This window comes from Carica papaya, chromosome 4 (genome assembly GCF_054855325.1).
Source record: "Carica papaya isolate Zhongbai chromosome 4, ASM5485532v1, whole genome shotgun sequence".
NCBI classification, from domain to species: Eukaryota; Viridiplantae; Streptophyta; class Magnoliopsida; order Brassicales; family Caricaceae; genus Carica; species Carica papaya.
The window spans coordinates 19,134,457-19,152,513 of NC_142312.1; the positions used below are offsets into that span (position 1 = coordinate 19,134,457).

Here is an 18,057-nt window from a genome sequence, read left to right on the forward strand (position 1 = left end):
ATGCGAACTAATTTGAGAATTACCCTAATTTACGCAATTAATTATATTATCTATTCAGAATCCAACAAGTGGTATCCAAACTTGATAAATCTGTGGTATGAGATTAATTGGGTGTATTAGAATGGAGGAATGCACATGTACAATGATAAAATTGACAACTTCAAATTATTCAATTTTGAAGTTGAAGACGGAAGATTTTCTTTATTACAAAGATCTATGCAATCCTATTAAATTAAAAGCTACCAAACCATCTAGGAAATTAGATAATGATTGATAAAAAATGCACAAAAAGCTTTTGAACCATTCAGTGTTTACCACCACATAAGTAAAGAAGTTAATGCACATGACTTGTGAAAAAAATTAGATACTATGTACGATAGGAAAAATGCTCAGAATAAAGATTTTGTAATCAGAAAGCTAGTGAAACTGAAGTTGCAAGATAGACGATCAATAGCGAAACACTTGAGAGTGAGTTTCAAGATATGGTAAATCAACTAAATACCATGAAAGTAACTCTAGATGATGAAATGCAGACATTGTTGCTAGACAATTGGGAGACCTAAGTGGTGTATTTTAGTAACTCTACTTCAAATGGTGTTTTATCCTTAGTAAATGATACTCTCTATAATGAGGAGATTAGAAGGAATGACATGGGCATTGATACTTCATATGGTCTTGTCACAAAGAGCAGGGGTAGAAGTAATAATAGAAATCCTAATGCGAAATTCAGTTGTTATCATTTAAACAATCTCATTCACTTTGTAAATATGCAAAAGATTTAATGTCTTGAAAATTTTCATACTTGTTTAAATAAGAAGAAAATCAATTTATCACACCCTCAATATCATATATAGCTTAAATAAGCACTAGAACAAAGTCAACACTGAAATAGTAATGATAATCAACAATATTTATGTATTATTTGTGACAGGCAATCAGAAAGTTGTTGTGGTTTGGAAAACATAGGCATGTGATCTGAACCGTCGATTTCAATGACTTCTTTGACCCCACTTTTATTGATCATCCACCTTTGGAATTCCTTTGTTATTGCTTTGTCTTCATTGCAGACTATGAACACTCGTGTAACAGATCCGTACCCCTCATTAGAGAACTTCTTTGTCTTTGCCAAATCACTCATAAATAGTGATGATGGTCTAATCAAAGACTTTCCTAGCTCCAAATCCTTCAATTTAAATAATTTAAATCAAGAACAATGAAACATATTTAACATAAATATAATTGAAAGATTTTAGCTTATTTAAAAATCAATATTTTTTATAAAACAAATTTTGACAAATGCAATAAATATTAAAAATATTTCAACAATCATCTAACAATTAATTAATATATTACTTATAATTAAAAGAATCTTCTTATAATAAAATCTCTAAAATTATAATGAAGTTGTACGTGCTCATTTTCTGTTGCCTCGTTTTTAATGCGATGAATATCATCGTGAATTTTATATTTTTACTTCTCATATTTCCATTTGGTTGCAAACTAATATTAATATTTTAAAAGTTTAGTTAGATTCATACAGCTTAAGTAGTTATTAATTTTTTTCCACTAATTAAGAGGTTCATTTAGTTCTAGGAAAAATTACTCTCGTCCTTACATTGATTAATGGTATATAAATAAAATATATTGATTAAATTTTTATGAACAAAAGAAACAAAAATATAATGATTTTAGTGTTTTTATAGGAATAAAAATGATTAAATTAGAGTTTTATTGTTAATGTTTAAAACTAAATGAAAATTAGAGAGGATTTTGAGATTGTGTATGCTATACTTATAAGAATGCACTTTTCTTTACTCTTTTCATTTGGTAAAAGGTGTTTGCTAGATTTTTAAAACTGTCTTTAAAAAAATAAAATACGTGCAAGTTGTTCATGATATTTATATTCTTAACATTTTATCTTTAACAAATTTACTATGTAAAACACCATGGTGTATGCTGTACTTATAAGAATGCACTTTTCTTTAATCTTCCTATTTGATAAAAAGTGTTTGCTAGATTTTTAAAACTGTCTTTAAGAAAAAAAAATACATGCAAGTTGTTCATGACATCTATATTCTTAACATTTTATCTTTAACAAATTTACTCTTGATTTATTTGATCTGTAAAACACCATGGTGTATGTTGTACTTATAAGAATGCACTTTTCTTTAATCTTCCTACTTGGTAAAAAGTGTTTACTAGATTTTTAAAACTGTCTTTAAGAAAATAAAATATAAGCAAGTTGTTCATGACATTTATATTCTTAACATTTTATCTTTAACAAATTTGCTTTGGATTTACTTGATTCGTAAAACATCGTGGTGAATTTAAATGAAGTCTCATACCAGTCTAAAGAGCCCAAGTTAAACCGTGGAGAATCTGTACTACAAGATGGATAGATATTTTTTATATTACCGCTGCATGTGTCATTGTATTTATTAGTTCCACTAGTTAAAATGGTGTGCATACATCCTTAACTCATCAATGGGGTTCAGGGCATTACATTCTATTCCTTAATCCCTCTTTTTCTTTCCCTTGCACTATTCGTATATATTTACCTTTTATCTTCTTTGTCTTATTTCCATCTAGATTTGGTTCTTCATTGGATTTTTGTAGGGTGGTCCCTTTTGCAAGTGTGGGTTTTTATAGCAGGTGGGTCTGTAACAATTCAGGTTTCTTATGGCTACTCCAATGAGTTTTACTGGTCAGGAAACCAGTATCATGGATCTCACATATAAGGAGCATTCTATTTTCCTGGTTGTTAGAGTACCTATAAAGAGATGGGTAAGAGATGTGGCACAAAGATGGGGAAATACTTAAAAATAGATCCACTCTCCATAGGCTCTTCCCTCACGTATCTATGGGTAAGAATCAATTTCTGATCTTCGTCAGCCCCTTCTTTAAGGTTCCTTAATCTCCTTTGAGGGTAACATTAATGGGTTGATTTTAAATATGAATGATTACCATTATTCTGCTACTTGTGTGGTCAACTTGGCCATACATTAAAAGCTTGTGTCTATGAGGACCAGGATGATGAACTGGACACTTAACTTGGCCAAAATTTAAGATGTGCGGACATTCTGAGTTCCCACAAGTAATGGTTTTCTTGCTCTGATTTTTGTCCTGTTAGAATTATTTGGTAACCTTAATTCCCACAGATAATGGTTCAAAATCCCTAATATGGTCCAAACAAGCTTATTGAAGTTGACCCTTTTGTGAGAACTTGGCCTTATGGCTCACCTCTTTAGCTTTCTACAGTCACACTAGAGTTGGAGCATACTAATCCTAGTAAGGATCCCATCTATGTTTTTAGAAAATTTGATGTTATTGGGTCAATGTTACATGAATATAGACAAAAGTTCTTGAAAAACTATTTAGGAAAATCATCAACCCTTACATTTTGTTCTTGATAGAAATAAAAAAGTTGACATTGGAGATATACACCATTAAGAATAAGCTAGGATTCATTAAAATTAAAGTGATCCCAAAAAGGATTAATAAGTCTCAAAGAAAGAATCTCACAAAATGCATGAATCCCGCAAGAAGCAGGATTTCTACAATATAACTACTCACAAAGCCACAACAATTAGTAGCCCACACAACATGCATACGATGCCGCCCAAGAAACGCCCGTAAGAGGGGAATTTTATCTACTGGGTTAATGGTGTTTTTAAGGACTTCCACAAGTCCAAGTCCAAAAAGAAAACTGATTTCAAACTTCTTAAATTATCTCAAGAAATCCATTCCAAAGAAAGAAAGGATGAGACTCAAGAGGCTTTGGTCCCACTTTCAAAAGACTGGGTTAAAGTCCAACTAAAAGGCCCAACCTATGAGCCCAAGAGAGATCCAATGAAGGTGCATCCTTTTAAGGCCCAAGAAAGGGCGAGCTCAAGGCCTCTCGACCATGAAGGCCTACGGACATCACATGTCATGCATGTGAGTGTCTTTGTGCACATATGTGGGCAAACACATACAGGGGAAGGAGAACCTGCACCCGCGTGATTCTCTCCCACGTGACCTGACTACTCCTTTTCCAAATCGGTCTAAGAGTTCTTCTAGCAATTAAGGAAGCGGCATACAAAGGATGAGGAAGGAGAAGATGAGTCCTAAAGATAAAAAGAGTCTTGGGAAGATCATGACCACGTAGGAGAGACTCCCAATCGAGCGGGAGAGTCATAACCTAAGAGGGTCACTTTTCCCTCTTCCTTTTTCACATGTGTTTTTCATGATAATTTTTTTCTTCTAGATAAGTCTCATCTTAAGAAGAAGTCTACATCAATTTGAAGATAAAGTTCAAAGAAGATAAAAGTACATGGTTAAATTCTACTATGAGAGAAAGAGTTATCTAGATTAATATTTTATTTTTTTAATTATTCTATTAAGTTTAAGTTTAGGATAAAGTTAGGATTTGGATAGATTTTTAGTCTTTGATTTTGTTTGGAATAAGTTTGGTGAAAGTATATAAATAGGCCTCACCTTAGGCTATAAAAACAAGTTCAATTTAGATTAATGAAAATTCAGTTTATTCTTTACATTTAACTTTGCTAAATTGTGAGAGTGAGAGTTCTTCAAGTTGCGTTATTTTAACTATCTTGTTGAGCTGGGAAATTTGAATCGATGGGTAAGCTGTGACATTTTTTATTCATATTGTTATTCTTAGTTACCTTGGTTGATATTCACAGGTTGAATATAGGTCAAGTATGGAGGATTTAATTAAGTATTTAAGTTTTCTACATGATGATATATATGTGGCATTTTTTATCACGGTGTTGGTCCTGGGTTTCGCATCAATGATGTTTGTTATTGATTACATATGCTTTGCAAAAAATTGATTAGGTGGTCTCTATATGATATGGAAATCCAATATAGCAATTGATATTTTATCTTTATCTCTTCACCACATTAATGTTCAGATTATTGATGATAATGAAAAATGTTGGTAGTTCTCAGGAATTGAAGGATGGTGCGAAACTTCTAAATAGAATAGAGCATGGGACATTCTTTTGTCCTTAAAAGGTGTTATTATATACTATGTCAGGGGGGGAGGGGGTATCTCAATACAATTAGATTTACGGATAAAAGAAGGGAGTTGATAAATTCCTCATATTTAGTTGGAAGCCTTCCAAAGTACAAAAACAAATTGTGAACTGAATGGTTTGGACTTTAAAGGTAATTGTTTTACTTGGTACAATGGGTGAGGTGGCTCAAAAACAATACAAAAGCACCTAGATTGCTTCTTGGCAATGTCATCATGATAAGAACTCTTTCCAGATAATGTAGTGTATCGCTTACCTAGGTTTAGCTCCAGACTATTCGCCCCCTACTTTATTTTTATCTAAAACACTACCAAAATGCAACCTCCTTACCAAGATGTTACTACTGAGGCTTGGTTAAAAGAAGAGTTTACTCTCATGGGCAAAATACATACTTGTGGGGAATTTTTACAAAAATGGGACAAGAAAGTTCTTGTGAATATTCGTTCTCAAATAAAATGAAGTAAGCTAGACCTTGACAATATTAAAAAATTATGCTTTTAGGGATAACTTCTATCAAATGAAAGTTAGGGAAGTTTTCTTATATTAGTTATATAAAAAAGAAGAAATGCATTGGCAACAATGTTCCTTGATTGACTGGCTAAAATAGAAAGATAAGAATACCATGTTTTTCAAACTAACATCTCACAAAGAAAAACAAAAACAAAAATCAACCGTATGAAAAATCAAACATGCGTGTTTGGCTATCCAAGCTAGAGGAAATCATTGATTTATTGGTAGCCCACTTTGAGGCACATCGCAACTATGCAACTCATGATATTTTGAATGTGGTAGAGCCCTCGGTCATATGAACACCCACTAGTTGAAGCCTTATAAAGCGAAAGATATTCACCTAGAATTATAATAGATGCATCCAACTAAGGCATTGGGTCTTGATGGTGTATCCCTTTTATTTTAGCAAACATTTTTGTTTATTTTGGAATGATATTGATGTGAGCATGGATGACTTGGGCTATTCAAACAACCAAGTCAAGAAAGGAAACAACTCCTAAAGAAGTTAAAAGTCCATAGGAAATCTCTCCCAACACATGAGAGATTTTTTTTCCATTCAAGAGAGATTTTTCTCCATTCAAGAGAGATTTTTCTCTCTAGAAGGAAAGTTTTCTTTTTTTCTCCATATCTTTCTCAAGTGGCAAAAAGGAAACCGTGATCATGGAATTTTAAAAATCAATCAAGGGAGAATCAAGATCATATTTTTCCAAGTTTCCAAGTCAAGATCATATCTTCCTAAAAGAGGATATTAACATATGGGGAAAATCAAGGTAGATCATGGATGGATTTTAGGTATTTATCATAAAATCATAGATGGATTTAATTTTCTAAGGAATAAAAAGATTTTCTTTAAACTAAGAGATTTTCAAGAGATTTTCTTTAAATTAAGATATTTTCAAGAGATTTTCTTTAATTAAGAGATCTTCAAGAGATCTTCTTTAATTAAGAGATCTTCAAGAGATCTTCTTTAATTAAAAGATCTTCAAGAGATCTTTTTAAAATAAAGAGATCTTCAAAATATCTTTTTAATTTAAGAAATCCTCAATATTTAATAAGGTTTCTACAAAGGAGATCATATCTATCCAACTTTAGTTGTAATTCTTTTAATTTTTCTAGTTTTCCTATTTTATTCTAAATTTAATTTCCTATGTAATTTTTCTATTAAATTAGGAAATTATTTTCCTTATTATTCACACAGTCTACACTATAAAGAAGCCTTCAATTTAGAGTTGTAATTCATTCAAAAATATTTTAACTTGTTAATAAAATTCAATTATTCTTATTTTAAGCTTCCAAGCTTTTCAAGAGTGAGTGAGTGGGTCTTTGACCGACTTGTTATACAAGAAATTGGAATCAATTATTGAGGTAAGTCTCGTGGTGTTTTTACAATTCTAGTTCTTTGAATCTTTCCCAATTATCTTGGTTTTCACTCTCCTATTAAGTATAGGTCAAGTAGGGTCAGTTTACTTAGGGTTTTGAGTTTCTGATTGTTAATTTATATACGGAATTTTGGATTACGTTGTTGATCTCGAGTTCCACATAAGATATCCTCTATATATTTTGGCTATGTTAAATGACAAATCCTACTTATATGATCAAACTTATATTGTTTTAATCCCAAAATTTATTGCCTAAAAACTCCATTTAATTATAAACCCATCAGTTTATGCAATATTGTCATAAAAATGATTATAAAATGTAAATAGACCTACAAAATTTCTTCACACCGTTATTCATGTCTCACAATCTGCATTTTTTTGTTGGCTTATTACTGACAATGCTTTAATAAATTATAGGATTTTTCACTGTCTTAATAGATCTACTCAGACTAGATAGGGTTCCTTTGTTTTCAAATTAGATATAATAAAGCCTATGATCATATGTCTTGGGCTTTTTTATACGAGAGGTGATATTAAAAATGGGTTTTGATTTAGATTTAGTTGATTTGATTATGGGTTATGTACCTCAATGACATATCCAACACTCGTGAATGGCCAACCTAGATTGATTTATCCAAAGAGGGTTTTATGCTAAGGAGATCTATTCTCTCCCTTACATTTTTATCGTGTGTGGAAGCTTTCTCAACACTATTACGACCAGCACGTGACGAAGGCTGACTCCATGAATCAAGATTGCTCAAATAACACCATCAATCTAAAACTTATTTTTTTTGCAAATAATAATCTCATTTTTGGTACGCATCAATGACTAAAATTACTTTACTCTAAGATATCCTACACAAGTATAAAGAGCTTTAGGTCAATCAATTAATTTACAAAAGTCTGCCATTACATTTTCAAAAGGAGTTGACACTCAGTGGGGATAGGGACCTAGTCAAGTGTTGGGTGTAAAAAGTGGTTGAGAAGCATAAGAAGTGCCTACACCTTCCAATTATAGTGGGACAATCCCCCAGTGATATATTTGAATATATGGTTACTAGAGTTGTAAAAAGACTCTAAACTTGGCCGACTTTAACATTGTCTAGAGGAGGGCGTGACGTGTTGATAAAATTATTAGCAACTGTTCCTACATGTGTCATGGATATGTTCCTCCTAGCTAAAACAATTTGTGCCATACTTGAGAAACAAATTATCGAATTTTGGTGGAGAAAAATAGAGGACTCTAGGAAAATTTATTAGCTCTAACAAGATCTCATATGTTTATCTATTATAATCGGGACCTTGGCTTTTGAGGTTTTCATTATTTGAATCAAGCAATGTTGGCCAAGAAAGCTTGACAACTACTTACAGTTCAAGATTCTTTTTTTTATGCTTTGAAGGCAAGATACTTTCTCTACTATGAGTTTATATAGGCATAAAAACTGCTCAAGTTACACTTAGCACAATATCTTAGCTAGAAAACATTTACTTAATAATGGACTAAGATGAAATATCAATAACAGGCAAGCTATGTAGATTTGAGAGGATAATTGGTTGCCTGAAGCACTGCTGATGAGGATATGAACTGCTAAATGTCATCATAGTAAGGGCCATTTGGTCTCTAATTTGATTTAGACCCATAATTTGGAACACCACTTTAGTTAGTTTTTTATTTTTATCTAGTGAAGCCATTACAATTCTAAAAGTATCTTTGAGCTTTAGGAAGCCACTAGATAAATTGGTTTGGGCTTTTGAGCAGAATGATATATATTATGTAAAGTTCAGTTACCACTTAGCTTGGCAAAAACATATGTTATCCATATCTACATCTACACAATGTTATTTAAGGATGCAATAGAAGAAACTCTAGCAACATAAAGATATTTAAAGGGTAAAATTTTTTGTGTGGCATTTTGATGCAGAAACCAGGATAAACAATGGAATCCAAAATCTCACATATACATCAGCAATCAAAAATTTAAAACCCTAAACAAACTCTCCCTACTTGACCCACACTTAACAGAGGAGCGAAAACCAAGGTAACTGGAAAAAAAAAATAAAGAAATAGATTTGAAAAGATGCCACGAGACTTGCCTTAATAAATGATCCCAATTTCTAGCACAACAAGTTAGTCGAAGACCCGCTCACTCACTTTTGGAAGCTCGAAAGCTTAAAACAAGAATATCTGAATTTTATTAATAAGTTGAAAATTCTGAATTGAATTACAACTCCGAATTGAAGTCATATTTATAGTATAAGCCATGCGAATAATAAGAAAAAAAATATCCTAATTGATAATAGAAATTACATAGAAAATTAAATTTAGACTATAATAAAAAATTAGAAAAATTTAAGAAAATTACAACTAAAATATGGTACATATAATTTTCCTATGAGAAAAATTTTTTAAATACTGAATATTTTAATTAATTATGGCTGATTTAAGGGAAGAGATTCTACTAAGATATTTTTCTCTTTCTCAAGTATTTTCATTTTCTGCGAGATTTGATATTTAAGGAGTTTTTTTCTTTTCTCAAGATAGCTTGCAATTTAGGAGCAATTTTCCTTATTGGCTGATCTTTAATTGTGAAGATTTTCCACATGATTAGGAAATAAAATTCCATGGGAATTTTTCTTTTTCATGTCTTGTAAAATTTGTTCATTTTCTTACTTATTTTCCTCTTGCACTTTAGGTGAATAGTGTATACTATTTTACCATTGGATTAATGATCATGCTGTCTGTCTTCTTTCTTTAGACTTCTTTAATTGATCGAAACCCATGTTTTTCATTGATCTACACTTAGATAAAAAGTTTGAAGACTTGTTGTAATCTTTTAGCTCTCTCCCTTATAATGGGCCCACTTGACATTAAGATATCATTTATGCCAACTTGATCCATGTTCATGATGACATCAGATTTGATACAAGATATCTTGCCTGTTAGATCCCAATTATTTTATAAAGGTATTTCTTTAAATTCTATATGTCCCATGTGTGGTAAAGGGGTGGAAAATCTTGAGCATTTATTCGTACATTATGATTATTCACAGGACATATGGAAAGCTTGCTAGTTTAGGCCACAAGATAATCAACACGCTAGAATTTATGAATGGTTCAAGACTTATCCTTAGGACCATTTAAAAAGGTTACTTGGTTTCTATATACTATGGAGCTTTTGGTAGAACAGAAATTATTTACATTAGGATAAGTAGGTTCAACTTTTTAAACTAATCTAATAGTTTTATTCCCATATTTTTAAGCTTGACTTCTATGATGACTTCTCTTCTTCACATGTTGCTATGGATTCTGATCCCCCAAATGCTAGCCCATGCGCTCCACCATCATTGGGTACATTTAAAATAGATTGTGATGCATTTGTTGATAAAGTCAGGTGGGTTAGAGTAAGTGTTGTTTGGCGTGATCATTGTTTGGCATGATCATACAGGTGAAACAACATTTAAGGGGATGCATAGAATGCTAACTTTGCAAACCATTAAGATGGTAGAAGTTGATGCACTGATCTTCGAGTTGCAACTAATAGTTAGAATAGGTATCTCAATTGTGATGGTCGAAAGATACTCATAGAAAGTTATCAATATTATGACTTCTTCTTCTTCTTCTCATTCTTCTAATATTAGTTTGTAATTATTTTAATTACTTTAGATAGTTCATACAATGTAGTTCTATCTCTTCGACATATTGGCTATGTAATAGGACGGGTTATGCTCTCAAGCTCTTATCAACCCAAATGAAGAATATTTTCTTTAGGAATTTCTTCAATTTCTAGTTTTTTGGTTGTTATAGGGTTCTAAAAAGGATTTAAGTATTTTAGTACTCTAAAATACGTTTTTAGGAAATTTCAAACTTCTATTAATTTAAATTGAATGAGGATTTTATTTATTAATATTTGTGGGGATTAAGTATTTGGACTGAAAAGTCACAAAAGTAATCACATATACTAACAATGTGAGAGGGTATATTATACAAAATATATTTACTTACTAATTTATATGAATGGACGACATTGTTTTTTGTTTTTTTTTTTTATTGTAGTGGGAAAAAGAAAAAAAAAAGAAGCGAACGGAGTTGTTGATGATAAACAATTTTTAACATAATATAATTAATTGAAAGTCTTCAAAACACTAAACCTCATAATTAATGTGAAAATAATCTCAAACATTTTATATAATAAGTTCTAATTAAATAATAAGTTCAATGTTAATAAAAACTCACATATTTTCTAGTAGAAAAAAGATTTTTAAAATATATATTTTCTGTACAGGTGAATATAACGGGTTAATTATGTGAAACAAACAATTATAGCAGAACAAAAAAGACAATATTTAAAAAAAATAATAAAAATATGGCACTACTAAGTAGTAAAAATAAAATACTTTACACACCAAAAAGGAGTATAATTAGTTAAAAATAAAAATTGATTTAGTTAAGAATAATATCTTAAAACATTGTATGTATATGAAAAACTTATTATGTAAATAAATAAAGAAGTATTAGTTACCTCAAGAGATGATAACTGATATAATTTAGAAGACATGAAGTTCAGGCCAAATAACATTGACACTAGAGAGTCTTCATAGTTCCCATAAGATGCAAATTGGGTATCCAACCATTCTACTCGTGGGGTGAACTTCATGAACTATAAGAAAATAAAATTTAATTTTATGATATAAAAATTATTGTACAATATAAACAGAATAAATATCTTAAGTAAAAATCTAATTTTGTTGAATGCAATATTCAACTTAAATGAAGTATTTTTTTTTATTTTTTTAATTATTTATCATTCAAATTTCATTCTATAAAAATTGAAAATTTTCTCATTTTCTTCTTCATTCTAACAGTTAATAAATTATACCTGTAATATAAAACATTTCAAAAGCCTACTTAATTACACATAAAATTTCAATTTATTATGATGGAATATGTAACATAAAATGACATAAAGTTATCTGAGATAAATATTTCCTTAAAAATTATTTTGTATTACATACACATACATATATATATATTATTATATGTTATAAACTTTTCATTATTTGTATGATAAATATTTTTTTCCTATAATTATACTGATAAATTTATATTTTTGATAACCTAATATCTACTTACCACGTAAAATAATTCTTCTCGATTAAGTATTAAAATTTCAAAAAAAAAAAAAAAAATCATGGAGATAAATATAGTTAATTAATTTAAAATTAAAAAAACAGGTACCTCATCCAAAACGAAGGAGGGTTTGTTTACAGTATCCGGCATGAATGCAGTCAAGTAAACAGCAAGAGAGATTTTGTGAGGAAATTCTTCCATGGCTATAGCTACATTCAATCCCCCAAGACTATGTCCAACAAGTATGAATTTTTCATCTTCACTAAAACCAGCCAAGAGCTTCAATAAAGGCTCGGTGTATTCCCGAAAACTACAAACTTCTTCGATTACTTTCATGTTAATGCCCGAGGCTGCGAGGTCCAGCACCGTGACGTGGTGACCGGCCAACTCCAGCAGCGGCTTCACCTTGTGCCAGCACCAGGCGCCATGGCAAGCTCCATGCACCAAGACTATGTGCTTCTTTGGTTCCTCCATTTGAAGGTTCTCAAATGAATTGTAGTAGTAAATTATATAAATGTAAGTTATATATAAAGTCTATATCCTAGTGCCATAATTTTGTATATAAATGTAAGTTGGAATTTTCTTCTGTCTTTGGTGACTATCACCATCAATTCCATTAGTGGAAGAAAAACAAATAGAAAGTAGTTGTAAAATTGGAATCCAATTCTTTATTTGGGTCCACTCGGTCACATGGATTACTTTTGTTTCTTCTCCATTTTTTCACATAAATCTTATTTTTTCAATATAAAGTTATACCATAATCCTATGGTTATGCTGATTATGCTATTACGTAAATTCTATTAAAAGATGGTAAAAATTTATATCACATAAAATTTCGTGTAAAATTAAAGTATAAATTTATATTTTATTAAATTTAATAAATTCAGAATATATTATTCTAATTTCCCGCTAAATGTTTTATCTGGTCAAATTTTTATGTCATCTTCATATATGAATTATCTGTAAATTTATAAATTAATTTTAACAAATTTCTGCATATATATTTTTGAAAGATGAATATGTTATTAATGTTTAATTAAAGAAATAAATAGAAAAGAAATATCCAAAGAATCCCAAATGATCCATAAAAAATATATATATATATATATATCTCTTTTTAAACTAAAAAGTATAGAGTATCATTAAATCATATGATCCATATTAATATGAGCTAGCCTCCTACTCGACAACCAACAATCATCATTTAAAGCAAGTAAACAAGTTTTATGCAAAAAAAGGCAAATCATCAAGATAAATATATACACATTTGTATACACGTAACCAAACAATTTAATTACATGTCTTAGTATCAATCATAAAGGCAATATTTTAGACTCAAAGATAACTCAATCTCCCCCATCACAAGATTGACTAATGGTTAGCAAATTATATTTAAAACCTTTTACAAGCGACACATTTTCAATAGAGGTAGAATTATTAACCATTTTGCTTATTCCAACAATCTTGCCTTTGTAGTTATCTCTAAATGTCACATCTCCTCTTTACTTATCACTAGTCATGTGTCTTGAAGAGACATATATTTCTTTTCTTTGAGTGTTTTTTCGAATTGAGTATGATTGTGAAGCATGTCCATTTCTTTCATAAAAGTTACAAGCAATAATCGATGGATTGAGCTAATAAATTTCACAAAGAATTCTTTAAGATACTTTTGTTTCTTAGAAGGATCATATCAAAGTCCTACCTTATCATAAACGCTTATTTGATTTATTAATAGTATTTTTACTTTTTTCCTCTCCTTATATAAACATGGCAAGGATATTGTTTAGTTCTTTGATTTTTTCTTTCATGGCAAGATATTCATCCTTCAAGTTTCTATTTTCTAATTTGTTCATCTTTTATTTGAGTTCATTTTTTTTCTTAAGTTTTCTACTTCAATGGAGAGAGATTATATCTTTTTTTTTTTAGTTTTGTACTCTTTTGCACCTAATTTTATTAACTTATCATGAAGTTTTCTAAATGCATCTTGTAATTCACTACAAGAATAATCAAGATGACAGTGTACCTCATTTTTATCTTCATTTATGGCCATGAGGCATATGTTAACAACTTCAATTTTCTCCTTTTCACTCGGGTTACTTTCGTTGTTGTCACTCCATGTAGATAACATTGCCTTTTTCTTGAACTTCTTTTAGTTCCTTTTGCCTTGAGGACGATCGACTATGATATTTCCCACTTTTATGCAACTACAACAAATTGTTTCTCCAAAATTCTTTTACTTTTTAAAGCTTCGAATTTTTTTTCATCTAAAGTAGATGCTATGAGAGTAATAACCTTTTTTCTTTTTGTTTTATTCATCTCATTTGTTCTTCATTGTAAGCTCATGGATAATGAGTGAACCAGAAGTTCGTTAAGCTCAATTTATTGAGGTCTTTGGCTTCTTGCATGGCTGTCACCTTAGAATCTTATGATTTTGGAAGACACCTAAAAATCTTTCTCACTAATCTACCATTAATATATATTTTTTAAAGAGATTTTAAACCACTAATGATATTAGTGAATCTAGTAAACATGCCCATGATGTATTCATTCTCATGCATTTTAAAAAGTTCATAATTGCACAATAAAATGTTTATCTTAAATTCTTTAACTTGGTTGTTTCTTTCGTATCTAACTTTCAATTTTGTCCCCAATTTTTTTGACTGATAGTGCCTAAAAATGACATCATTATTACCCATTTTTGAGTTGTTAAACTTGGTGGTATGCTATCTAATCCGAAATATTTTCTATATTTTGTTGCAGAATAGAAAATAAAGACAAAATAAGGAAAAACAATATGAAAAGGGAAAGAGTTCGTGAAAAGAATCATCAGCTTAGAAACAAGCCTTGTCCAAGGCTTGGGTTATGCAATCAGTATCATGTCCTGCCCCAAACAACTTAGCCTTGGGCAAGGCTAAGGGTCGTGCACATCAGTTTTAAATAAAAATGGATGCTTTTTAAATCTAGAAAGGATCTCATTCCAGCTAAGATCTGGAACAAAAAATCGAGGAGAGATTATTTTGGAAAGTTAGAGATAAGCCAAAAATCAAGAAAAAAGATCATAATCAACAAAAAAGAAACTCCATCCCCTTTTTGTTATATAAATTCCAGCTGCCAAACAGAACCATGATCCATCATCTCTCTTCTTCCCGACGCCACACACAATAGCTTCTACTGCTTCTACAATTTTTTCTTTTTCATCTTTATTCTTCTCTTTACTCTTCGAGAACTCATTTGTGTTAAAAAATCTACCATGAGTGGCTGATTTATTTTTTTCTAGTTGATAGATCTAGCAAACTCCAGCTGTAGCAGCCTCGGAAATTTAAAATGGAATTTATATTATAAACATCAAATGTGGAAGCGAAGACAAAATTGATTAACATCCCTTACACTAAAACCAAAAATGTGCTCACAAAATATAAAAGATTAAACTACCTAAAGGGAAAACTTGAAAGTAAAAACTACGAATGTGACTATGGAGTCCTTAGGCGTCCCCTTCGTCGTCCTCCTGCGGAACCGGCTCGGGAACGATGTCCTCTTGATCTGAAATGATTAAATAAGGAATGAGCTACACTAGCCCAGTAAAGACATCACGATATCTCACCGTCACGGAGGTAAAGGTGGGTAGAAAACACAAAAGACCAATGGAGCATGATTTACGACAAATCCTTTTATCGATAAATAAAACCTTTACCATCCACTTACCTCGGTGGAATTTATAAAACAATATACGAAAGCAATAACATTATCATAATCATGGAATCATATAAACTGTAAAACATAACACTTATCATGCCTTTCATAATTCAATCATTATACAACATATCTTTCCCTTATTTACCAGCCTACTAGTATCCGTGGGGGTCCATAGGGGTCCCGCTACCCGTAAATCCGTAATACTCGAAATCAAATTCCAGGGCCGTCCCCATACCCCGTCCGGTATGGGCGCCAAACCATAGACCTCATTACCCCGTCCGGTATGAGGGTGAAACGGGCCGTCCCCATACCCCGTCCGGTATGGGCGCCAAAACACATAAGATCTCCATACCCCGTCTGGTATGGGAGATCACAATCCCGGTAGGGTCCCCTACGGACCCGGTCCGTCCACCATCTCTCAGGATATCTAGTCAGACTGATCACATTATACCATTATCCATTTACATAATTGTTCGTTCTCTTTTTCCTCAATCAGCATCATTAATCCACATACAAGCAAGCAAAACGATAATTTATGCTAAGCAGACAACATACAGCATCAATATCCCGGTCATTTAATCCATAATCAATAAAACAGTAAAACATGCACACGAAACTATAAAATGAAAACATCGAACCTCATGCTACGTTTAAAACTGTAAAACAGGCCAAATAACAATTAACCGACAAACACACTAGACTCGGGCTCCATTAGCGACCCTAAGCAATTTCACATATTCGTTGATTCATGAAATATCGTTTTATCATTTATTGAACTTTAAAACCGTGATAGGAAATAAGGTGAGGGGTCCTTACTCGTTTCGGGGTCCGAACACGGCTTCACAGTGCGCTTGCAGGCTGTCCCTAATTTTCCCTGAATTTTCCTCGGGGAACTGAAACGCACTACTGGTACCTGCACGTGTTCCAAAAAAAATCCCAAATTAGGCCCAGGGCCCCTTTCGGCCCTAATCGCAACTCCGGCACGGCGGCTCCGCCGTGCTCCAGCGACGGCGCCGCCGCTGGCGGCGGCGATTCGCCTCGGGTTGGCTGTTTTCGGCCGTTTCCGGCCGAATTCGGCCACACTCGCATCGGTCCCTGCGAGAAAACAACCCTAGGGCCCCCGGGGGGCCAAAAAATCACGGAAAAATGGAGCTTACCGGCGGCGGCGCTCTCGGGTGCGGCGGCTCTCTGGCGAGGTTCGTGTTTTGGTGATTCGGCTCCGGTCAACCTGTAGAGAAAAGAGTGGTGATCACGGTGATATAAAAATTGCATCAAACGGAGGCCGGGAAGGGCCTCATCGGAGGCAAAAACCGAGAAGGGCGCGGCGGCGCCGCTGGGCTTCGGCCGTGCATTCCGGCCGTTTGGCCGGGATTTTGGCTCCGATTTGGCCACAGGAGGAATCAGCGTAGAAAAACGAGTCGGGGTACGAAATTTACCTCGATCGGCGGTCGGAAGTTCCTCCGGTGCGGCGGCGGGTGGCGGCGGCCGGCTTCTGGTTCGTCTTCTCCGGCGAGTGGCAGGCGGCTAGGGTTTGTGGTCTGGTGTGGGGGTTCTATTTATAACCCCTTGCCTTTTGATCTCAGCAGTCCATTTTGTTTTAATCTGGGCCGTCCGTTTTTGATTAAATTTGGGCCGTCCGTGCGTTTAAATCTGGGCCGTCCGATCGCACGTTTGATCTGGGCCGTCCGATCGCACCCACGCGGATCACCAACGTGGCCCTTTTTAGAACGACGTGGTTTTGCCACGTGGCAGGTCCCGGTTGGCCGGGACTGCTGACCGGGCCTGCTGACGTGTTTTTTTTTTTTTTTTTTTTTTCCTCCTCGGTCCGGGCGCTACACCAGTAATGTATTTGTGAGATCTAATTGAATTAATTTGAGTTTTATTTCAGAACTGTTATTTATTTACTTATGCACCTATATATATCTACTGTTTTAAATCCGTTTGAACGGGGCCTATCATACGAGAAGAAAAACCACAAGCAGCTAGCCGAACCCCTCAAATCCGTAATTGTTTGAGTGATTCCAGCACCAAGTAGTGATCAATGTCGTATTGAGGAGGTAAGTAATCCAATTGACCAATTCACGCGGATGAATCCGGCAACTTGAATAAGGTCCTTATAGTTCTCAAGACCGTTGACTAGTTAAATTCTGTGAACGTCTCCAGGATTGCTTGGCAGTGAAAAATCAACTAACGAATGTTTCTTGATTGGTATAAGAATAAGGAAGAATATATTGTCGGAATGTTTCCAACAACTGTAACTGATTTGCCATATTTTGGGTAAAATGAATCCTGATATTTATGACCAATTACGT

The 18,057-nt window shown here is 32.9% G+C and overlaps 1 protein-coding gene and 1 long non-coding RNA gene across 2 annotated transcripts; both read right to left on the reverse strand.

Annotated features, from left to right (window-relative positions):
* Positions 1–811: 811 nt before the first annotated feature.
* Positions 812–12,569, reverse strand: LOC110824930 (salicylic acid-binding protein 2-like). The gene is made up of 3 exons (XM_088218029.1): positions 12,161–12,569; positions 11,445–11,582; positions 812–1,183 (listed from the first exon to the last, which is right to left on the reverse strand). Exons 1-3 carry the CDS (start codon positions 12,524–12,526, stop codon positions 902–904), a joined length of 786 nt encoding a protein of 261 aa, XP_088074155.1. The 5' UTR covers positions 12,527–12,569; the 3' UTR covers positions 812–901.
* A 2,909-nt stretch (positions 12,570–15,478) lies between these two features.
* Positions 15,479–17,502, reverse strand: LOC148266437 (uncharacterized). The gene is made up of 3 exons (XR_015818770.1): positions 16,903–17,502; positions 16,562–16,658; positions 15,479–15,592 (listed from the first exon to the last, which is right to left on the reverse strand). It is a non-coding gene; the product is annotated as an uncharacterized LOC148266437 (long non-coding RNA).
* Between the last annotated feature and the right edge of the window lie 555 nt (positions 17,503–18,057).

Bases quoted from the DNA above. Each gene is read 5' to 3' on its own strand.
- LOC110824930 (XM_088218029.1), bottom strand. From the start codon at position 12,526: ATGGAGGAACCAAAGAAGCACATAGTCTTGGTGCATGGAGCTTGCCAT. The intron at 11,583-12,160 runs GTACCTGTTTTT...ATTTTCTTATAG, and splicing joins CCTCCTTCGTTTTGGATGAG to TTCATGAAGTTCACCCCACG. The intron at 1,184-11,444 runs GTAACTAATACT...TTTAAATTGAAG, and splicing joins ATCAGTTATCATCTCTTGAG to GATTTGGAGCTAGGAAAGTC.